This window comes from Rhinolophus hipposideros (genome assembly GCF_964194185.1).
Source record: "Rhinolophus hipposideros genome assembly, chromosome: 5".
In the NCBI taxonomy this organism is placed as follows: domain Eukaryota; kingdom Metazoa; phylum Chordata; class Mammalia; order Chiroptera; family Rhinolophidae; genus Rhinolophus; species Rhinolophus hipposideros.
The window spans coordinates 28043003-28064235 of record NC_138051.1 but is presented as its reverse complement, the minus strand read 5'-3'; the positions used below and the strand labels follow the sequence as shown (position 1 = coordinate 28064235).

Genomic DNA, 21233 nt, shown 5'->3' with positions numbered 1-21233 from the left:
AAGCGATTTAACCAGTCCCGTGCATATTGTATATCTGGAGCGCTTTTGTTTCCCTTGTTTTACTATTTTGAGTACTAAAATATGCGTGGGTTCGATTCCATGAAGCTACCCGGGTGACCAGAGACGATAAACTCGGGTGGAGCAGTCTAGAGACCGGGAGGCGTCACCCCAAGGACCACGCCCTCCCCCTCCCAGGAAGGCCCCCGGGAACTGAGGGCCCTCGGGGGGCTCGGGCCCAAGACAGCTTGAAGCGCTTTCAAGGGAGTGGAGCCGGGAGCGCGGAGGTGCGGCTTGAACCCCGGGCCTTGGCGCCGGGCTCGGCGAGGTGACTCGACCCGCACCGCCGCCCCGCCGCCCCCGCGCCTCAGGCTGGGCGAGGATCCCGAGATGTGGTAAGGCCCGGCCTTGGACTCGGCCGGGTTACTCATAAACCCAGGGCGGGGGGTAGGAGGCGGAGTACGTGCACACCGTAGTCGGTGGCCGGGACCGAGAGACACCGCAAGGACAGAAGGTCTAGGGAAGGTCTATAAATCCCCGAGGGCCAACGGGGCGTCTAAGCGGAACTCAAGGAACCGGAAAGGCCCGTAGAGACCGGAGAATGTGTTAGGGAGCGTCTGCAAAGACCACAGAGGGAAGCCAGGGGTCATCTAAAAAGTCGTCAGAGCGGCTAAGGGGAGGTCTAGAAAGGGCGGTCCCCACAAGAACGGGGCTTCCGGAAGCTAAACCCGGAAGGGAGGGTGTGGAGGCCTGGGCCCCACCTATGACGTGAACCTACCCTGAAGGCGCCGGCGAAGCTTAGGGCAGGGCCGACTGAAGATGCAGCCAGGGAAAAGAGGAAGGCTGGACCCCGGTGAGGGAAAAATGGGATGAAAAAGGAGGCTCTTAAGAGATCGTCTGAAAAATGCAAAGCCAAATGAATTTTATGGACCGACAGCAAATTGTACCCCTTGCTAAGACAGCTCTCCGTAGCGAACCAACTTCTTCTGTAAGCCCCGCCCACACCCTGGAAGCAGCGGATTCCCCACTTACTCCCAACGAGAGCGACGCCCTTCCTGGGTTGCGCGCTTTCTCCTCCCCTCACACCCCTCACGCACTTTCTCCCACCCACCTATCAATCACTGCGTTCAGCTGTCCAGTTAGCGGGCCAAGGGGGCGGGGCCGTTAGGGGCGTCGTGTGACGTCGCAGTCCGCCGGCAGGGAAGCCGGGAGATGAGTGACGAAGGAGGCGCGTGACGGAGGCGCGGTTGGCCGACGCGGCGGCGGCAGTCGGTGTAAACAAGGCTTTGCGCCACTGCGGGTCCTGCGACCGCTCCTGGCTGGTGGGTGGTCTCGCGCGGGGCGGTAACCGCCGGTTTCAGTGGGAGGGGCTTCTCGGCCTCTTCCTGGCCTCCCCACCTAGGCGTACACACCCCCGGCACACCACGTGGGCGTGAGGCAAGGAAGGAGAGGGTGTTAGGCCGAATTCTAACGTCATTGGTTGTCGCTGCTGCCGGCTTTCGCAAGGGAGTACTCTGATTGGTCGGTAAGGGGGGCGTTGGGGGGGGGTCTCTGAGTCCTAAGGCTTCTTATTGGTTAGATGAGATAGGCTAATGAGGCGCTTTCTTCTTCGAGGGGTTTTGATTGGTCGGCCAGAGAGGTTACCTGGGAATCCACCCCCCCCCAGGGACTTAGATGGGTGAGTTTGAGGTAGAAAAGTGAGAAATTCCTTTTCAAAGGATTCTCATTGGTGAGCTAGGGTCGTGCCAAAAGCTTCACTCTGCTTGTTTTGCTTCACAGGATTGGGGAAAGTTTGCATTCCCGAAGCCTTGGAACTTGTCACAGGCTAAAGAGAAGGGATCTCTGTCTCTAGGAAGGGTCAGCCTCCTAGAGACAGCTACCCCTGTCTCCGGAGACCCTAGTATTTCTAGAGCAGGCTTTGCTTTCACCAAGCCCAAGGAGGTGACAGGAGTCCCTGCACAGGACGTAAGGATGCTGTGACCAGAAGATGGGATCACGGAACAGCAGCAGTGCAGGAGCTGGGTCCGGAGACCCCTCCGAGGGCTTGCCCCGGAGAGGGGCCGGCCTGCGTCGGAGTGAGGAAGAGGAAGAGGAGGATGAAGATGTGGATCTGGCCCAGGTACTGGCCTATCTCCTCCGCAGGTAACTTACTCTCTGGTGTGTCCCCAGCGGGCGCCACCGCAGTCCCTTGATCCGCACTCGAGGCAGGGAAGTTACAGAGGATAGGGAATGGGATTAGCCCAGCACGGCTGTTTGGTTTGAGCTGAACAGCCTTTTGTGCTGGACACGCACAGCCCTCGGCTCCGTCCCCAGTAAGAGTGGTTCTAGCCTGGGGAGGGTCACCAGGATGCCTCACTCTTGTGTTTGAGGGGACTGTCCAAGGGAAGCCCTCTAGCTAGGACCACACAAATGTAATCTGTTTTCCCAGTAAGTGAAAAAGGGGGGGAGGGGCCCTGGTTGAAAAGGGGTGAAGAGAAGAGATGGGGAAGTGGGTGTTGAGCCTTTGTGCAGTGAATTACGTGCAATATGAGGCCATGTGGACTTACTTGAAAAACAAGTGGAAATTAACCTAACTAACCCTGTGCTGGAGGAAAGATTGCTTTGAAGGAAGGGACCACCAGGAGTTGACTGGTAAGGGGCGAAACTGGCTATGTTTCTTAACTGTGGCTTCTTGGGGATAAGACAAACTTGGGGATCCCTTCAGAATACTGTGTTCTGTGCTGGACTCCTCAGGCAGAGGCTCAGAAGGAAATGCTCTCAGAATTTTCAGTCCTCTGGAAAGTCAACTTCGGTCTCTCAACCTCCATGCGATGCTGGGGTTCTCGTCACTGCTGTACGAGGGAGAATTAATTTCCTACTGTGTCTTATAGGAAGTTGAAAACAACAGCCAAGGTCTAGTCATCCTCAGACCTCAAAATAGGGACAGTATGATGGTTTGAGTACCAGGTGATTTAACAGCTGGTTAGCCGTTGATTCTGAATTTGGTTGCTTTGGGGAAGGGATCCTCCCCCTTTATCATGGGGGGTTTCTCCACAGAGGCCAAGTGAGGTTGGTGCAGGGAGGAGGTGCCGCAAATTTACAACTAATCCAGGCCCTCTCGGACTCGGAGGAAGAGCATGACAGTGCCTGGGATGGTCGTCTCGGGGACCGGTACAACCCACCAGGTAAGAGGATAGGCAGACTAAGACCCTAACATCAGAGGACTTTCATTAGGAAACCTTTCTTTTCCTTTTTTTTTTTTTAATTTTGACAAAGAAAAATGGTTAAATTGGAAGAACATGTGGCAGTTCAGGGAATGAGGGAGTCCGTGCAGACCCAGTATATTCAGCCACATTGAGCGGGCTTGAGCACTGTTCTAAGTGTCCTCTGGGGCTGGAAGACCTCGGATGCAGCTTCCCCTTCGTCCTCACAGTGGATACAACCCCTGACACCCGGGAGCTGGAATGCAATGAGATCAAGACGCAAGTGGAATTGGCCACAGGGCGGCTGGGGCTTAGGCGGGCAGCCCGAGAGCACAGCTTTCCTCAAATGTTGTACAAGGTAGGCCTCTCCACCTCCCATCAGCCTGGCAGCAGGCCGATCAAGGTAGGCAGAAGCTCTGCCAGCCCCAGAGAAGACAGAAGGAAACTTTCCAGAGAAGCCTCAAGTGCTGGCGCTGGAGAATTCTTAGCCGTCCTGCATTGGCGTTTGGTGGGACATCCTATATGTGGTGCCTATTTCTGTAGCAAGAGCAGTAACCTTGGAGGCGGGGTCTTGGTGTGGCTGAAGTGGCCCTGTGTTTCTGCGAGCAACATTCCCCAATCCCTTCCTTTAGAGAGAACGGGGCCTCTGCCACCGGGGAAGCTTCTCCCTTGGAGAACAGTCTCGAGTGATGTCTCAGTGAGTATGGGGCTTGGTGGAGAGACCCTAAGCGCCAGATAAACTTTGAAGGGATAGATGTTAGAAGAGCCTCAGGGATATTAAGTTTAGTGTAAGTGGGGTTGAAGCTTTGAGAGTAAACAAAGTATAGAAATTGAGTGGATAATAGAATGAATGAGAAAGAAAGGGGATTGTGCCAAAGCCAAAAGGGAAGGATGCCCTTGTTCTCACATCCAGCTCTATTAGGATTCTGCTAACTGTTTATACTCCTCATCCTGAGCTCCCCTTACCCTCATTTTCCCTCTGCTCCCCCAGCTTCTTGCCCAATGATCTGGGCTTCACTGATACCTACTCTCAGAAGGCTTTCTGTGGAATCTACAGCAAAGATGGTCAAATCTTCATGTCTGCTTGCCAAGGTAACTAGACCCTGGTCTTACATACTGCCCTGGTATAAGGAACGGTCCTTCTGACTGAGGCTAGAAAGGCCCAGGCCCAGCAGCTCAGACCCTGACTTGAGGGATGTTTAGTCAGAGCACATTCCCATGATCAAGGGAACATCCCAGAGACACTGAATGAGAGAGGTCTGATCTGGGGAGGTTTCAAGGAGAGCGTTTCCTAATTCTTCCTGGTCCTCACTTGCACAGACCAGACAATCCGATTGTATGACTGCCGGTATGGCCGCTTTCATAAATTCAAGAGCATCAAGGCCCGGGATGTAGGCTGGAGCGTCCTGGATGTGGCCTTCACCCCTGACGGGAACCACTTCCTATACTCCAGCTGGTCTGATTATAGTGAGTATGCCCCAGACCGCCATAGTGTCTCCAGCCTGGGACCTGAGGTCTCCAAACGCCCATCTCCTCTTTGCCAGGACTCCGCACCTTCTCCTGGAAAGATCACTCCCAGGGTCTGACATCCAGGTTCTTTGCTCTGTCTCCTGCCTAGCTTCACTTCCACCCACCTTCCTCCAGCCCTGAAAGATTCTTGTTTCTCTTGCTTCTCTTAGTTCATATCTGCAACATCTACGGGGAGGGAGACACACACACTGCCCTGGATCTAAGGTACTGGCTTCCCTTCCTGGTCAGACCCATCAGAAACTTCTCAAAGAAGGCTCTCCAGGAGCACACCTCTTGAACTGGAACTCCTGCTTAGAGGGAAAAGTACATTGGTTGCAAGTTTCTCTGTGTGGATTCCTGGGAGGGACCCACCCATCCTGTCAGCAGAGGACCAGGGTAAAATAGATGGTTGCAGGATTATTTCTGGTTCCCCCTGAGGCAATCCACATTCTAGCACGTGTTGGCAGGACTTCTTTTCCCCAGAGAAGTGTGCCTTACAACCATTATCAGAGTCTATGTGGATTAACAAAGGCTGAAGGGAAGTCCACCTAACCCAGCTCCTCCTTTGCTCTTTTCAGGCCAGATGAACGTCGCTTTGCTGTCTTCTCCATTGCTGTCTCCTCAGATGGACGAGAAGTGCTAGGAGGGTGAGTTCTTGTGGGGGATGTCGCCCTCAGTTAATGAGACAGGAGTCCTCCCGGAGACCAGCTCTGCTGTTACAGAGAGTACACTGAATACCCCTACCCAGGCAGCTGTGGAGAACAGCCAGCCGGCCCTTCTCCAAGGTCAAGGTTTACGACTTGCTTCGCATTTGTTCACCATTTCTCCAGCATGAGATGGGAGGTCTGAAACCTTGCAAACACAGCTAAGTCTCTCCCAGCTCCTATATAAGAAGAGACGAGGGCTTGCCCCTCAGCAGGACTTTACAACAAGGACTCTCCAGAGCACGCAAGCATTGGTCCTCTCAGGCCTGGCTCCAGGATACCCTTTATCCCTTCCCTTTCAGGGCCAATGATGGCTGCCTGTATGTCTTTGATCGAGAACAGAACCGGCGCACCCTTCAGGTATTGCTTCTGAGAATTAGAGCCTTTGCGTCCTGGTCCTTGGCCTATTGGAAGACCCAGATTGAGGTCCAAGGTATCCTGGCCTCCTTCTCCCCTAGATTGAGTCCCATGAGGATGATGTGAATGCGGTGGCCTTTGCTGACATAAGCTCCCAAATCCTGTTCTCTGGGGGTGACGATGCCATCTGCAAAGTGTGGGATCGACGTACCATGCGGGAAGATGACCCCAAGCCCGTGGGTGCACTGGCCGGACACCAGGATGGCATCACCTTTATTGACAGCAAGGTGGGCAGGGAGGTAGTACTGCATGGCCAGGCTACTAAGGTTCTGGTTGTCCAGGAGAGGGTACCAAAGTGGACTGGTGTGGGAACTTGCCAGGGTCCGTATTAGCCAACGTTGGTAAGACCTGGAGTGGAAAGAAGGGGCTTAAGCCAGAAAACATGAGAGCCATCAGTACCCACCACCGATGGGTACCAGTGGAACGGGGCAGGGCTTTCTGCACAAGAAAAGTAGAAGAGAGTTAGTCCAGGGTAGACGAGGAGGCCCAGCCAGCGCACTAGACAAAGAAGGGGAAACCCAGCGAGGGAGTAGGATGTGGCGTTAGAAAACCGGTGTGAGCCCGCCTGGATGAGGAAAGAGCCAACAGAGTCAGAGGACTAGAGTTCATACCCCTCAACTGGAGGGGGAAGCTGGACAGACGGTGTGGGCGTTTGCAAGCTCTGACACTTCGTTACCATCTTGGGGTTCACAGGGGGATGCCCGCTATCTCATCTCCAACTCCAAAGACCAGACGATCAAGCTCTGGGATATCCGACGTTTCTCCAGTCGGGAAGGCATGGAAGCCTCACGCCAGGCTGCCACACAGCAAAACTGGGACTACCGCTGGCAGCAGGTGCCCAAAAAAGGTGAGAGTGGAGGGTAGAGCCTGAGATCTGGAGAGTGAAGAGTCAGCGGTGGTGGTTAAAATATTTAAGCCCTGGAGAGGCCCGTCACGGACACAGTAAATGTGGCTGTAGCCTGGAGCTGAGTCTAGAAGCCCTCCCCCTACTCCTCCTCGCCCGGCATTAGCTCTTTGTTTGCTGAACCATGGAGAGAGCCAGGGGTTCCCAGGGTTGGGAGCTGGGGATCACTCAGAACTAACCAATATAAAAGTATTTCAGTGTCTTAACACCCAGCAGAGCCATATTAGTGAATATCAGCTGACTGTTAGGTGGGGAAAGAGCCACCAGTTGGGGACTGGAACGATGATTGTCTGTGAGCATCGGTCTTTGGGAAGGACTGGGGATTTGGGAGAATCCAGATTCCCTAACCTAGGGCTCTCCCTGTACCCCCACCCAGCCTGGCGGAAGCTGAAGCTCCCAGGGGACAGCTCCTTGATGACTTACCGGGGCCATGGGGTGCTGCACACCCTCATCCGCTGCCGATTCTCCCCCACCCATAGCACTGGCCAGCAGTTCATCTACAGCGGCTGCTCCACTGGCAAAGTGGTCGGTAAGGATAGTGTAAGAATGGGACCTCGGGAAGAGCAGGAATGTTTCTCTGGCATTCTATCTATAATTCCCAGTGACCACCTTAAGAAACCCAGTGACAACTACAAGTGGAATTTAATTTAGCTTGGAACACGGGAGGCTTAACAAACAGAAAACATTCTATTCATCAGCATTTTAAATTAAGACAAGGAACATAGAATTCTAGTCAGTAAATATAATAGATTACCAAAAATATACTCTGTTCTGTTTTGTAGCCAGTCAAGGAAAGAGATTACAGATGAAAGGTAGGAGGGAACAGAGGTAAAAAAGAATGACACCAAAAGACAGCAGCAAGTAGTAAAGGACATACAGCCACTAAAGCGGGAGGAATGTACAAGCACAGCTACAGCTATAAGGAACCTGACAGTGCACTCAGATGGAGACCCATCCAGAAAGAGAGAAAGGTACACCCCATCCAGATAAGGAACAGCAGGTCCACGTGGGTGTCTGGACATCCCCATTGTTCACATTTACGGTGCCTTCCAGATCTTGTGAGCTTTTTAGAAAATTGCTGCTAAAACCTTCAAAGTCACATTGCATTTTATTAACTGTAGACCTTGTGAAATTTAGCTGAGGGCCACAGATACACATACTCTGCTAAACTATACCCTCAACCTGAGGTAGGGAAAGGGAAAAGAAACTGAGAAATAACCCCATCCTCTGCTGTGGACTTTGCTCCCCTGGGAAAGTGGGAAGTTGCCAGAGAGGCAGGTAAGTGGTGCTGCTCAGGGAGAGACAAGGGGTGGCTAGAAGGTCCTGAGGTGGCCCCTCTCCACTCTGGCCTTTCCTGGACAGTGTACAACCTCCTGAACGGCCACATTGTGAAGAAGCTGACCAACCACAAGGCCTGTGTGCGTGATGTCAGTTGGCACCCCTTTGAGGAGAAGATTGTCAGCAGTTCGGTGAGGTTGCGAGGGTGAGGGGGCCAGTACGTCTGGGACTCGTACCTGGGAGGGGGCAGCACCTCCTGACTACTTGCCACCTTCTGCCCTGCAGTGGGACGGGAACTTGCGTCTGTGGCAGTACCGCCAGGCTGAGTACTTCCAGGACGACATGCCAGAGTGTGAGGAGCACCCCAGCGCCCCTGCCTCAGTGCCCCACCCATCTACAGCCTTTTCCTCGCCCCAGTAGATCTGACCTCCGGCCCATACATGGCTGAGCCTCTTGTTAAGCTCTCTGCCTTCTCCTCTCTTTCTCCCTTCTGGAGGATCTTTGGGAAATCATGGGCATTCAGTGGGGAGAAACAGAAGCCCAGGCTTCCAGGCCCCAACGGAGCCCTAGACGATCCTCCCCCTGGATTGCCTCACATGCCCACGCCCGGCTTGGGTCTCTATCTCTGGCCAGGTTCTGGCAAGCTTCCCATTGTCTGGGGTGTGGCCTTTGTCATCAGGAGAACTGTCCTGAGTGTTTTTAATCATGTTTGGATGTTAGGTGTTAGCTTCCAGAGTAGATGTCTGGGGTGGGTCTGAACTGAGCTATCAGCCAGGCCCATTGCCCAAGATTAGACTGGCCAATCAGAGGGTCGGGCATCCTGGCCTTTCTGCCAGAGATCCTGATGGCTAGAGCGCTAGCCCTTTAGGGGAGGGTGGGATGGAGAAGGTGTGTCCTCAGCACCCTCCTGGGATGGGAATTGTGTCCTCTCTCCTGTGTCTGGGTCTTTGGTGTAGGACAGGCTGTGGTGTGAGAGGCTCCATGTGGCTCCGCTCCCAGAGTGTCCCATCTTGCCGGAGGCCAGCCACGTCAGAGAGGGATGTTGAAGCAGGACTCCTTTGTCCTCTCGCTGGCTTTGGCTCCCTCAATAAACTCTGTGGGAACCTGGCTCAGTGTCTCTCTCTCTCTTTTTCCTGTCTGGGGTCTTTATCCTCTCACTTCAAGGAACAGTTTCAACAAAGCCTTCAGATATGCACCTTTATGGGAGAAAACACCCTTTTGATGCCCCAAGATGAAGAGAAATAGCAAAATCATTTGTTAACTGAGCTTTTCAGTAGGCATTCTCTCACCGACCTCAGAAATTTGCCAGCAAATAGAAAACAAGGTAGCAGGAAATAAGCACAATACAGATGAGCACACCCACATCAGCCCTGCTCTGGGGCTGGCCCTGGAGCTGGTGCAGTGTACAGGAAGAAGTGGCCCAGAGCCAGAGGGAACCTGGTGGGCACTGATGCCAGGCCCCATCTGGGTGCTTCACCCTCACAGCCACCGGTGAGGAAGTGGAGACATGCAGAGGTCAGGCAGTGTGCCCCGGAGCAGACCGACGGTATGGTCAGTGGGGGATCTAAGGTTCACATCCAGCTCCGATCCATCTTTTCCCCACAACATTTCATTATCTCCAAGGCAGTTTTCAAACGAGGAATAAACACCTCCAGGGATTCTGAAATACACAGCAAAGGGTAAAAGGAGTACCTATTTCATAGCAAAAAAGGTAGTTTTTAAAAAATGAATTGTCCAGTTCCTCGGGCCACAACGTGTTCTCTTTGCTCCAAGTGATCTGCCTCGTGTGAAATTCGGGCCAGATCTCCTTTTCCTCTGGCCCTTTTCATTTCCCTTCTGCCACGTCACCCCAGAGATGCTACCCATCTCACCCAGAACCTGTATTACCTCCAGGACACCCAAGTTAGAAGCAAGTTAAAATTATTGGTGTCCACAAACCCTCATTTAATCAAGGCCCAAGGACCACTTAGCCTTCTCATTAAGAGATGCATTTCCAATACACTTTCAATTTATTATCAAAATGTGTGAAATGTTTGTTGTACTAATAATATATTTTATACTACTAACAATTATGAAATTTAATCCAGAAGAAAAAAATGTTAACTTTTAGGGCCTATGAACACTGGAAATGTTTAAAAATTAAATTTCAAATTATATCCTTTTTTTTGCAGAGAAGTGTGATCAATAAAAAACTGAAGCATAAAACATAGGATAAGTTCTTTGGGAGAAGTAGAATGGAAATACAATTTCTGACTATTAAGATCTCATCAGATTTTTTAAAATTAGTAATGGTGAGGTATATAATCACTAGTGTTTACATTCCATTGGATATATTTAAGAGAGTGATAAAAATAGCTTTATTTTTGAAATGTTAGTATATACAATACACTGGAAACTATGTCCTTTGCAACTATTTAAAATTACAATGAAAAATTGCAACTATTTAAAATTACAATGAAAAATTTTTTGTCAACTTAAAAATGTATGAGAGTTCTATAGGTATCCATGTATAGGGTCCAGGAGCAGAAATTAGGCTGAAGGATGGGCTTCAGGATCTGGAAGGAACCTGATTGATTAATCCATCTTGACCAATTTGCAGAGGAGGGCACTAAGGACCAAAGAGAGTGAGTTGATTTTCCCAGAGTCACATAGTTGGGTCCAGAATTCAGGTATCCTTAAGTTCATTCCTTTCTCTACTTCGCGGGCCTCCACTGTGCTCTGAAATCCCACCACCAATTTTGAGGAATGAGGAAGACAAAAAGGGACTGCAAAACAGTTACTGAATAATAGGGCATCGCTTGGGTAGGTTGCTCTCCGTACTGTGGCTCCAGCCCGTTGTCAGGCCGAGAATTAAGTCTCAGCCTATGTTTTGATGGCTGAGGATTTTTCATCTAGATCTCCACCCTGCTTTCGCCATCACCTAGGAGTAAACCTAATTTTGGGGGCTCTGAGAGTCCAACCTAGACCATCACCATCTCATATAATATGCTTTTCAGGACACTTGAATTTCATCTGTTGGCCATCATAATAAACATACCAAAGAAGGGCCCCCTTTAGATCTGATGTTTTGTGCATTGCACAACCATGGTTTACACAGCAGCCCTAGACCCAAGCTAACCCCTCAGAGCTCAGACCAGACAAGCTGGGGCTGCACCAAGCCGCTGAGATCCCAGTGCAGAAAAGTGGATAACCCTGCTGACGTGCCTCCCAGGCCCGAGTTGGAAACAATGCAGTGCATGGCCATCTTGCTGCAGGCTCAGTGGTGAGCTCTTGTGCTCAGACCTGAGGAGAGAAGCTGGGCCATGATGATGAGGCAGACACAGATTTTTTTAAATGACCTCCAAGATTTAGTTAGTTTTATGTTCCTGACCCCTGATCTCCCTGTGGGGCAAACACACAGTAAAGTTGGGGTGGGGTGTGGTTAACTGGCTGACCAAACAGACAGGCAGACCCAAGCAGGCTATGGACAAAGGCAACCCAGAACAGTAGGTCTGGCCCTGAGACATGAACTAGACCATGGTTACAGCTTGGGACACAGACCTAGAGAGCCAAGGGGACACAGGGCTAACAGGAAAGGACACGGACCGCAATAAGGACACACACCCAAGGCTGGGACCCTGCTGACGTGGCACCCCTCCACCCTGGCCCCTTACTGCCCCCCGCCCCTCTCCCCCGCCTACCAGCTGCCAACAGGGCTCTGCTCTGTGTCTGCCACACCTGTCACTGCCTGTCCTTGTGCAGGGGGGGCCCCATCAGCCCCTCCTCAGCTGCCCAGCAGAGCAAGCAGTTAGTGGGGAGGGGAGGGAACATGGAGAGGGGGCCGGTGGTGGGGGCAGGGCTGGGGGCCGGGGCCCGAATCCGGGCACTGCTGGGCTGCCTGGTCAAGGTGCTGCTCTGGGTGGCCTCTGCCTTGCTGTACTTTGGGAGTGAACAGGCTGCTCGCCTCCTGGGCAGTCCCTGCTTACGGCGCCTCTACCATGCATGGTTGGCAGCAGTGGTCATCTTTGGGCCTCTTCTGCAGTTCCATGTCAACCCTCGGACTATCTTCGCCAGCCACGGCAACTTCTTCAACATGTGAGTCCACGCGAGGCTGTGGGCGCCGGCTCCCTCCATTCTGGGATCCTAGCTCCCTCCAGGCTTCTGTCCTCCTGCCAGTCCAGGCACTAAAAATAGGCTAGAAGGTTGAGGAGAAGGTCACAGGAGGGGGAGGGGGACAGCGTTGTGGGGGTACAGGGAAAGTCAGGAGCAGGGCTGAAGAGGAAATATGGACCATAGAAGGCTGAGTGAGTCTTTAAGGAGATGGCAAAGCTTAAGTGCACGGGTGTGGTGTGGTAGAAGGCACAGGACCCAGAAAGCCAGTGATGAAATATGGAACTGGCAACAGAGCAGTGATGGGAACACAGACCAGGGGGGAAAGATAGGGCTACGGGGTCTCACTAGCCTCCCTTCTCTGCCCACAGAAAGTTTGTGAACTCGGCATGGGGCTGGACATGCACCTTCCTGGGGGGCTTCGTGTTGCTGGTGGTGTTCCTCGCTACACGGCGCGTAGCAGTGACTGCCCGGCACCTTAGCCGGCTAGTGGTGGGGGCAGCTGTGTGGCGGGGGGCCGGCCGGGCCTTCCTGCTCATCGAGGACCTGACCGGCTCCTGCTTGGAGCCTCTGCCCCAGGGCCTGCTGCTTCACGAGCTGCCCGACCGACGCAGCTGCCTGGCGGCCGGCCACCAGTGGCGGGGCTACACGGTCTCCTCCCATACCTTCCTGCTCACCTTCTGCTGCCTGCTCATGGCTGAGGAAGCAGCGGTGTTCGCCAAGTACCTGGCCCATGGGCTGCCTGCTGGTGCACCCCTGCGCCTCGTCTTCCTGCTCAACGTGCTGCTGCTGGGCCTCTGGAACTTCTTGCTGCTCTGTACCGTCATCTATTTCCACCAGTATACTCACAAAGTGGTGGGCGCTGCAGTGGGCACCTTTGCCTGGTACCTCACCTACGGCAGCTGGTATCATCAGCCCTGGTCTCCAGGGAGCCCCGGCCATGGGCTCTTCCCTCGCCCCCACTCCAGCCGCAAGCATAACTGAAAGAAATAAAGGCACGTTAGGCCTGGCTATGGCCCCTCTCATCATTTGGTGGGGGACCTGGAAAGGGTGGAAAGGGTAAAAAGGCTGATGGTCGCTGGGGTTCCTCAACCATTCCTTGAATGTCCTTCCTTATGCTTGATGGCCATGTCTCCTGCTGTCCTTTCAGTCTTCTAGTGCTTGCAGACTTCCAGCTATCTGAGGCTCTGATGTCAGGGAGTGGCACTGCTAGGGCTGGGTAACAACGCACTTAGGTATGGGCAGCATTCCTGCTGTGCAGCACTCCGTCTCCAGCCTGGTTGATTCATTTTTCCCCACCTGCTCCACTGAATCCCCTTCCGCCTTCCTCAGGGAGCTGTCTATCTAGGCACCCTACTCAGAGATCCTTCTTACCCTTTCTTCCCCATAGGGCTCTATGTGTACTCATTTATGTAACAGATGTTTATTGAGCCAAACATAGCTTCAGACCTTGTGAATAAGGGAGACAGGGTTTTTGCTGCTTGCGGGCTTATGGTTTACTGGGGGAGGCAGATGATAAATTCACAAATAATAATAGAAAAACTGCATTGTGCTTACTCCGTGCCAGGCAACATTCTAATTGTCTTAAAGTTCTTTATATAATTTAACACATTTAACACTCACAACAACGCTATGAAGTAGGCTTGGTAGTGTCCCCACTGTACGGTTGCAAAAAGGCATAGAGGTTAAGTCACTTGTTCACAGCTGGTAAATTATCAGTCAGGATTAAAACCCTGGGGCACTATGGGTCTGTTGTCTGTGCTCTAAGCACAGACAGCCCTCCTGTGGCCATGTTTTGTATGGCCTGATTGCTAAGAATGGTTCTTACATTTTTTTAATGGTTGAAAAAAAAATTAAAGAACATTTCATGATGTCTGAAAATTACATGAAATTCAAATTTACACCCATAAAGTTTTATTGGAACCTAGCTATGCTAATTCATTTAGGTATAACTGTTTACCTGCTACAATGGCACAGTTGAGTAGTGTAGTTGCTACGGACACTATATATAGCGCACAAAGCCTAAAATATTTACTATCTGGCCTTTTACAGAAAAAGTTTGCCAACGCTGGTGTAAACCACATTATCCTCAAAAAATAAACTAATATCAGAGCTAAGTGCTATGAAGTTACTAAAACAGGCTGCTTTGTAATAGAGGGAGCTACTTTATAAAGAATGATGGAGTTTTCTCTGAAGAAGTGACATTTGCACTGAAAATGGAATGACAGACAAGGCAGGGGCGGTGTGTGTCAGGGTGTGACAAGGCAGGGGCAGGGTGTGTCAGGCAAAGGGGTTAGCCAGGGCAAATGCCCTAAAACGGGCAGGAATGAAAGTGATACCGACAACAAATGAAAAGCCAGGTATTTACAAGTGTAAAGTAAACGGGGCAAAAGCGGTAGAGAGTGAAGTTGAATGGCAACAGGTGTCAGGTAGTCCAGGCAGGCCTTAGGGGCCAGGAAAGCCCTGAGGATTTCATCCTAAGGTCAACTGAGAACTGAGAAAGAGTTATAAACAAGGAGAGGGATCCTGCTGCTGTGGGGAAAGCGGGCTACAGAGCAATGGAGTCCACACAAGGGTTAGGAGAGAGCTGACTGGGGCCTGGGTTGGAGTAGTGCCAGCGTCTGAATGTCACTGCATGGCCATTGGATGCCCGTGGAGCCAGGAGCCCAGGCTGGCAGGGCCGGGGAAGGGAGACCAGATCTTGATCCACCGCTGAGGAAAGATGGAAGAGGGCCAGATAAGGCTTATCACTGTCCCAGGCCGAGCAGGTGAAGAAGAGAGCCAGTAGACAGTCACAAGGCAGAGAGAGATGGGAGGCGGGGAGTCCAAAGGCGGGCACTGAGCTGGGTGGCGGGAGACGTCGGGCCTTGTGAAGTGAGGCGGCGAGAAGTGGAAGCAGTAACGCCTGGAGCCGTAAGACAGCAGAGGAGCAAAGAGGATGGAGGAGGTGGCGGTGCGTGGAGAGCAGGGCGGGGAGGGAAGAGGCGGGGTGGGCGGAGGCAGTAGGCGGGGAGTCGAGCGACCGTCGTTGGCGAGGAGGTGGGGAGGGGGAGGCGGGGCGTCGGGAGCATGGCGGGGAGGGGAGAGGGAGGCGGAGGCGGGGCGTCGGGAGGCGGGCGTCCACCGCCGAGGTGGGATGGAAAGGTGGGTGGGCGGAGCGGGCGGAGGAGTACCTCCTCTCTAGCTCTAGAGGGAGCCCCTTCTGAGCGGCCTTCCTCCGCCCCCCCGCCCCTCTCCTCTGTCTGGACTGTCCCCGCCTCCCCCGGTGCCTCCACTCCCCTCTGCCCAGGAAGGCCGTGCGGATTACGCGCGCTGCTTTCGCTTTCCCTTCCCAGTGCCCACTCCTCGCTCCTCGTGCGGCGCTAGGCTCCCCGCCCCGGCCATGGCCACGCTCAGGGTCCAGCCTGAAGCCCAAGCCAAGGTGAGCGCTGCGGGTTCGAGGAAGGGCCCAGTAGGGAGGCGTGGCGCCGAAAGGCTGAGGGCGTCACTCTTCCGCCCCCTACCCCCCAGACGCGAGTCGGGGTCAGTCATTGAGCCCAAGTGAGCCTCCGTGCCCGGAGCACCCGAGCCTCAGGGAGACCGGCGGGGTCCGCCTGCCGGGATTGGAGAGGCGGCTGGGGTGAAGCGGGGTGAGGTGAAGCGGAGAACTAGCGTGGAGGGGAAGTCCGCTGGCCCGGGGCCGGGCCCACACACAGACTGGGTGCGGAACCTGCCTTGTCACCTCATTGCCATCTCACGGGGAGGACCCCGAGGCCCACTCCGTCCCAGCCCGAGTCACAGAAGGCTCTCCTTACACAGCCCAGGAGACCCGAGGGATCTGATCTCACTTGAACCACTAACCCTTCACCGCCAGAATGTTCTCATCCCCCAAATCCCGCCCCAAGGGGATCCACTCCACCCTTCCCCAGGCCAGGCCCTACACACTCCTAAGGGAACGGTCCTCATGTGAACTGGCCATAAGCCAAGTATCTGAAGGGCTGCCTGTATCCCACAGGTGGATGTGTTCCGTGAAGACCTGTGTACCAAGGTAAGAACCGCCCCATCAGCACCCCATCCCTACCCAACTCCCACTGCCTTTCGTTGTTGGGCAGCTTCAGCCCTGCTTCACTACCTGAGAAAGGCATTGGATTCTGACCTCCATCCTCCCCCACCCTCTCCTCACTCACAGACCGAGAGCCTGCTCGGGAGCTACTTCCCCAAGAAGATTTCTGAGTTGGATGCATTTTTAAAGGTACTGGGGCTGGACAGGGAGCTACAGAGTAGGAGCCAAGGGGAGAGTCTGAGGGGCCATGTGAGTGAGGAGGTGAGAGAGATGCCCTGGCCTCCAGCCTTTCTCCTACCCTGCACCAGGAGCCAGCTCTCAATGAAGCCAATCTGAGCAATCTGAAAGCCCCTTTGGACATCCCAGTGCCTGATCCAGTCAAAGAGAAAGAGAAGGAGGAGCGGAAGAAACAGCAGGAGGCAAGCTGGGAAGAGCTGGGAGGAGGGACCAAACCATGGGGAATATCAGCCTTGGGCCTGACTCCCAAGAGCCCCTCTTTCCCTGCAGAAGGAAGACAAGGATGAAAAAAAGAAAGGGGAAGATGAAGACAAAGGTACTACTATGGTGGCAAAGGATGAGTCTCACCTCCCAGGAGCTCCTGAAGGATTCCTCTTCCCCACTCCTCCCGCAGTCCCAGCCATGTGCCTAACCCAGTGTCCGCTCTCTAGGTCCTCCCTGTGGCCCAGTGAACTGCAACGAAAAGATTGTGAGCCTCCTGCAGCGCCTAAAACCTGAGATCAAGGATGTCATTGAGCAGCTTAACCTGGTGAGCCCTACCACTGCCACCCCCAGGCTTTAGGTCAAACCCTTTGTCTTCCTTGGTCCCTGCCAGTTAGGGCATGGCACTTGCCAGGTCTTAGCAGGAGAGGGCACAGCAAATGAAGGCAGAAGTCCAGGCCCTGGGGCTCAAGATGGACCTGGCATACCTACACCCACTATGGGCGGGGACGCAAGGAAGGACGGGAACCTGGGAATTGGGTTGAGGGCTGATGTGGCTTTGATGCCATTCTCTCCTCCCAGGTCACCACCTGGTTGCAGCTGCAGATACCTCGAATTGAGGATGGAAACAATTTTGGAGTAGCTGTTCAGGTGAGAGCACTGCCCTCTCCTCCGCCCTCCTTATGTCTCTAGTCCATGCTGTTCTCCACTTTACCTCTTGCATTCTTTCCTCAGGAGAAGGTGTTTGAGCTGATGACCGCCCTTCACACCAAGCTGGAAGGCTTCCACACTCAAATCTCCAAGTGCGTGTCTGCCCAACTATACCTGCATGCACACACGGCCTTTGGCTTGCACAGAGGCCTGGGCTCTCTCCTCCTTCTCCTGTTCCACACCTTTCTACTTCCCACAGGTATTTCTCTGAGCGGGGTGATGCCGTGACCAAAGCCGCCAAGCAGCCCCATGTGGTAGGTGAGGCCCAGGTCAGGGTACATGGGGGGAAGGATAGATCTGATGTTGGGCCTGAGCCAGGTCTCCTGCAGGGTGATTATCGGCAGCTGGTGCACGAGCTGGATGAAGCAGAGTACCGGGACATCCGGCTGATGGTCATGGAGATCCGCAATGCTTATGTGAGGAGAAAAGGGGGGGGCAAGGGTGGGTAGAGGCAGCTTTCTCAGGCCACCCACTCCCTGACCCTGCAGCGGGGAGTGATGGATGACCAAGTTCAGTCGCATCACAAGGTTAGAAATGGGGCACAGAGCCACGGGGGCCTACAGCTGATCCCCACTCCTCCCTGGCCATGTAGGCTGTGTTATATGACATCATCCTGAAGAACTTCGAGAAGCTCAAGAAACCCAGGGGAGAAACAAAGGGAATGATCTATTGAGAGCTTCCTCTCATACTGTGGTGGATCCAGCAGAGACCGTCCTATCTTTGACAGGGGACTTCAGACTTTGCCCCACCTTCCACCTGTTGAGGTTTCTCCCTCCCCTTGCCTCCCAGGCACAATAAATATAGTCGTAACAATACCCATCAGCTCAAGTCTCTTTATTGGATCTTGACACACGTACCCCAGCCCTGGTTCAGACATTTCCATTGGAGGGACCAACCCACTGGGTGATTCGAGTATTGAGCTGCTGGTTGGTCCAGTCCTGCCGGATGTCATCAAGATGGCAGTCAAAGTCCACAAGGTGCTGGTAGGCCCGGCCTTCGAATAGTGCTCCCACCATTTGCCGTGACTCTTCCCAGTCCCTCCACATCACTCTGAAATAACAACCCGCATGAAGGTCAAACTCAGCAGGCAGTAGGGCCAGACGCACGACAGAAGTTAGGTCTAGAGAATGACCCTTTGGGCAGGACCAAGAACAGGAGGCCCAGGTGTCCTGGGTTTCCAGGGAGAGAGGGAGTGGGGCACTCACAGGTTCTTGTCCTTGGGGACCCAACGGGCACCATGGTTCTCCAGGACGATGACTGGGGGCACATGAGACTGAGGCACCAGTTTCTGATTATCCAACTGCGTGGACCAGGAAGAGCAGGTGAGGGCTTCAAGGATCCCCTTTCCTACTTTCTTTCCAACCCCCTCCTCCAAACCCAAGCCTCACCATAATAAGTACTGCATCAGGGAAGAATTCTGCAATCCGCCCAGCAATTTTCAAGGCCAGGGGCCCAGGGCTGTGTAGAGGGAAGATCAGAGGTGTGAGGAGTGGGCTGTGAGCAGCCCCCATCCATCTGAGCTGTGTCTCCCAGGTCTCATAGACATGGGTGCAGTGATTGCCTCTCCTGTGGCTGACCTGGGCCAGGGAAGGGGGGTCAGGCCTGCTTGATGCTTGAGTGCTGTGGGGAACAGGTGCTCAGCCACTGCTGGTAAGAGTGGAAATCAAAGGCGGTCTTCTTGGCATAACCATCCAAATTCATATTACACATATGCTAAGAAATTCCACTATATAAAGAAGTTACTGTAGCAATAGGACAGTGTCTGTAATAAAAATTTGGAAACAACCTCAATGTTTAATATAAGGCATAAATAATGGTACATCCTTATTCACACTATATAGCTTTAGGGCAAAGTAGATCTTGATGTAGAGATGGAAAGATATCAGATATTTATTAAATGAGGGAAAAGCAAATTACAAAACAGTATGTATAATTTGATCTAGATACATGGTTATTATGTAAGTAGATAATTTTTTCTGCATGCATATAAAGAAATTTCCCTTTGCTGGTTCGGCTTCCAACCAGTGTTTTCAGCAGCTGAGGGGCACTTCAGCTTAAGGAGGTGTCAGCCTTTTCTTATTGATACACAGGTGTCCTCCCCACCTCCAGAGCATTTTTATATTTCCTCACTTCAGTACCTAGTCTTGTGCCTGGTGTGCAGTCCCTGCTCCTAAGCGTTTCATTAAGGAAAGATGGAAGGAATGACCAAGAGGAGTTCTCTTGACCCGCCAGCCACCCTCACCCAATAACCCTTGGCCTTCTGCCTCTAGCTACCTCACTTACCTCTGGTCCTTCAGAGCTGCATTGGCATGGTAATACCCAGCCACTACCAGACCGGCCTGCGCGCCCCACACATCCACCTGCCGTGGGAAAGGGGCCATCAGTAAACTAAATCGTGCCGCCCGCCCTGTGGGTATGCACTGCAGCCAGGAGGCCAGGGATGATGGGCTTGGGCTAGGGGCGTTAGGGGGTTTCGCGGAGGTTGATGAGCGTCCAGCGGCGGCACCTGGTTGAGGGCGACCTCCAGCATGACAGACAGGGCCAGGTGGTTGTGGAACAGGGGCACACAGTCGGTGAGGCACAGGCATTCTCCCGACGCCGGCGCCGGCGCCAGCAACAGCCCGTTGACCGCGGCATGCGGATACCGAGCTGCGTGCAGGCACATTTTCACGTAGGCTCTGGCCGAGATCTCCACCTCCCCCATGGCGAGCGGGACTCCCGCTCGCGTCTGCGAAGCTTCCTCCAGCGCCCTTGCGCCCTACCTGGCCCTGCCCGTGCCCTCTCACTTAGGTTCTGTGGTGACGCTAACACTGCTCGAAGGCAGCCCGCCGGTTCCAGGCGACCTCGGCTCCAGAGTCCGGCCCCCACCAGGCCCGGTCGCAGGCGGTCCCGATTGCATGCTGCGGCACCCAGCTCCACCTCCGCCCGCCCCCAGAGGGCGGCCGCAGATACAGGCTTGTCTCGGGGACTCAAAGTAGGCTGCTCTAATCTTTGCAGGTCTTGCTTCTGGAGTCCCGCCCACATGGTGCCCTTTGATAGGCTTAGATATTCTCATTTTATCCTATCACCGGCCGCGTCCAAACCTTGTACCGCCTTTGTCTCCAAAGGACTGGAAATAACTCACAACTGTAAAGAAAACTGTATGCTCGCTGATTGGCTAGGATACCCGATTTCGGCTCTTGATTGTAGCATGGATTCTTCTGTTACCTGTGCCGCCCGCCCCCAAAGGCCCGGCAGAGACTACAGGGTGGAGCAGGCGCCCGAAGTCTGGTGTCCTGGAGCAGTGGATCTTCAAACTTGGGCACCAAGCGGGTCGCCTCGCTCCTACTATCGAAGGGGTGAATTTGTACTCTAGACCGGCTCTGCTACTTAGTAATGAGCCATGGCCTTGTTTAATGTAATATCTGCAGAAATAAAGACAGCAAATTGGCTGAAGGGGGAAAAAGGACCCCCCCAAAAAAGAAAAAATATATATATATGTACAGACCCACCCTTCCCATAATGTCCTGTGGTGTAATTTCGTTCATCATCATGCCTGGGAGTTTTCCCCTCCCAGGCCTTGAGAAAGAGTCCAATCATTCACCTATAATTCTTCCAGTGAAACCTCATTGTCCCTTCAAGCTTGCTCTGAGCTGAAGAGGTGATGAAAAGTTGTTCCTTTTTTCATTCCCTGACCTCAGCCACAGAACTTTCTCCTTGTCTGTTCAAAGCCTGATTATTCCAATCAGGGCTCTGCTCAAATGCCATATCTTTCAGGAAGCACTCATGAGATCCCCAGATGGAAAAATCTTGTGAAATTCTCAAATAAAGGTTATCTTTATCAAATAAAGGTTATTATGGCATGTAACAGTTTCCACCCTATTCTTTAGGATGACCCCTTAAGAACAGGATGGACATCTAATTCATCTTTGTCTTCCTGGCACCACATTCACATTCACATTCAGTGTCTGGACATAGGCAGC

The 21233-nt window shown here is 53.2% G+C and overlaps 4 protein-coding genes across 21 annotated transcripts; 3 read left to right on the top strand and 1 right to left on the bottom strand.

The window, feature by feature from the left end:
* Positions 1-1163: 1163 nt before the first annotated feature.
* On the top strand, positions 1164-9099 carry DCAF11 (DDB1 and CUL4 associated factor 11). Of its 15 annotated transcripts, none has more exons than XM_081048083.1 (16): positions 1164-1319; positions 1960-2116; positions 3034-3161; positions 3410-3537; positions 3812-3876; positions 4171-4271; positions 4500-4646; positions 4859-4913; positions 5267-5335; positions 5695-5752; positions 5851-6036; positions 6503-6656; positions 7090-7242; positions 8076-8182; positions 8277-8343; positions 8948-9099. In XM_081048083.1, coding segments are annotated over exons 2-16 (1443 nt in total). In that variant the 5' UTR covers positions 1164-1319; positions 1960-2093; the 3' UTR covers positions 8950-9099. The 15 variants fall into 15 exon arrangements, with proteins under 15 accessions (XP_080904209.1, XP_080904207.1, XP_080904215.1 ...); XM_081048081.1 differs by having other exon boundaries at positions 1777-2116; XM_081048089.1 differs by having other exon boundaries at positions 1777-2139.
* Positions 9100-10323: 1224 nt separating this feature from the next.
* FITM1 (fat storage inducing transmembrane protein 1) lies at positions 10324-14195 on the top strand. The gene is made up of 2 exons (XM_081048094.1): positions 10324-12065; positions 12452-14195. The coding sequence occupies exons 1-2, from the start codon at positions 11800-11802 to the stop codon at positions 13062-13064; spliced, it is 879 nt and encodes a 292-aa protein (XP_080904220.1). The 5' UTR covers positions 10324-11799; the 3' UTR covers positions 13065-14195.
* Positions 14196-14472: 277 nt separating this feature from the next.
* Positions 14473-18092, top strand: PSME1 (proteasome activator subunit 1). Of its 4 annotated transcripts, none has more exons than XM_081047371.1 (12): positions 14473-14848; positions 15416-15501; positions 16075-16107; positions 16249-16311; positions 16431-16541; positions 16630-16675; positions 16791-16888; positions 17143-17211; positions 17296-17363; positions 17471-17525; positions 17601-17687; positions 17864-18092. In XM_081047371.1, the coding sequence occupies exons 1-12, from the start codon at positions 14803-14805 to the stop codon at positions 17942-17944; spliced, it is 843 nt and encodes a 280-aa protein (XP_080903497.1). In that variant the 5' UTR covers positions 14473-14802; the 3' UTR covers positions 17945-18092. The 4 variants fall into 4 exon arrangements, with proteins under 4 accessions (XP_080903497.1, XP_080903498.1, XP_080903496.1 ...); XM_081047372.1 differs by having other exon boundaries at positions 14784-15033; XM_081047370.1 differs by having other exon boundaries at positions 14792-15033; positions 15370-15501.
* Positions 18084-20257, bottom strand: EMC9 (ER membrane protein complex subunit 9). The gene is made up of 5 exons (XM_081047374.1): positions 19778-20257; positions 19555-19631; positions 18660-18729; positions 18477-18571; positions 18084-18321 (listed from the first exon to the last, which is right to left on the bottom strand). The coding sequence occupies exons 1-5, from the start codon at positions 19973-19975 to the stop codon at positions 18141-18143; spliced, it is 621 nt and encodes a 206-aa protein (XP_080903500.1). The 5' UTR covers positions 19976-20257; the 3' UTR covers positions 18084-18140.
* Between the last annotated feature and the right edge of the window lie 976 nt (positions 20258-21233).

What these genes read in the sequence shown, in the direction of transcription:
- DCAF11 (XM_081048077.1), top strand. Translation starts at nt 1,985, where the DNA reads ATGGGATCACGGAACAGCAGCAGTGCAGGAGCTGGGTCCGGAGACCCC. An exon ending in TTCCTCAAATGTTGTACAAG is followed by an intron (nt 3,538 to 3,811) that starts GTAGGCCTCTCC and finishes CCCTTCCTTTAG; the next exon opens with AGAGAACGGGGCCTCTGCCA. An exon ending in GGACGAGAAGTGCTAGGAGG is followed by an intron (nt 5,336 to 5,694) that starts GTGAGTTCTTGT and finishes CTTCCCTTTCAG; the next exon opens with GGCCAATGATGGCTGCCTGT.
- FITM1 (XM_081048094.1), top strand. Translation starts at nt 11,800, where the DNA reads ATGGAGAGGGGGCCGGTGGTGGGGGCAGGGCTGGGGGCCGGGGCCCGA. An exon ending in CACGGCAACTTCTTCAACAT is followed by an intron (nt 12,066 to 12,451) that starts GTGAGTCCACGC and finishes CTCTGCCCACAG; the next exon opens with AAAGTTTGTGAACTCGGCAT.
- PSME1 (XM_081047370.1), top strand. An exon ending in AGGGGAAGATGAAGACAAAG is followed by an intron (nt 16,676 to 16,790) that starts GTACTACTATGG and finishes TCCGCTCTCTAG; the next exon opens with GTCCTCCCTGTGGCCCAGTG. An exon ending in ATTTTGGAGTAGCTGTTCAG is followed by an intron (nt 17,212 to 17,295) that starts GTGAGAGCACTG and finishes TTCTTTCCTCAG; the next exon opens with GAGAAGGTGTTTGAGCTGAT.
- EMC9 (XM_081047374.1), bottom strand. Translation starts at nt 19,975, where the DNA reads ATGGGGGAGGTGGAGATCTCGGCCAGAGCCTACGTGAAAATGTGCCTG. An exon ending in TGGAGGTCGCCCTCAACCAG is followed by an intron (nt 19,632 to 19,777) that starts GTGCCGCCGCTG and finishes TTCCCACGGCAG; the next exon opens with GTGGATGTGTGGGGCGCGCA. An exon ending in GCAGCTCTGAAGGACCAGAG is followed by an intron (nt 18,730 to 19,554) that starts GTAAGTGAGGTA and finishes CCCTCTACACAG; the next exon opens with CCCTGGGCCCCTGGCCTTGA.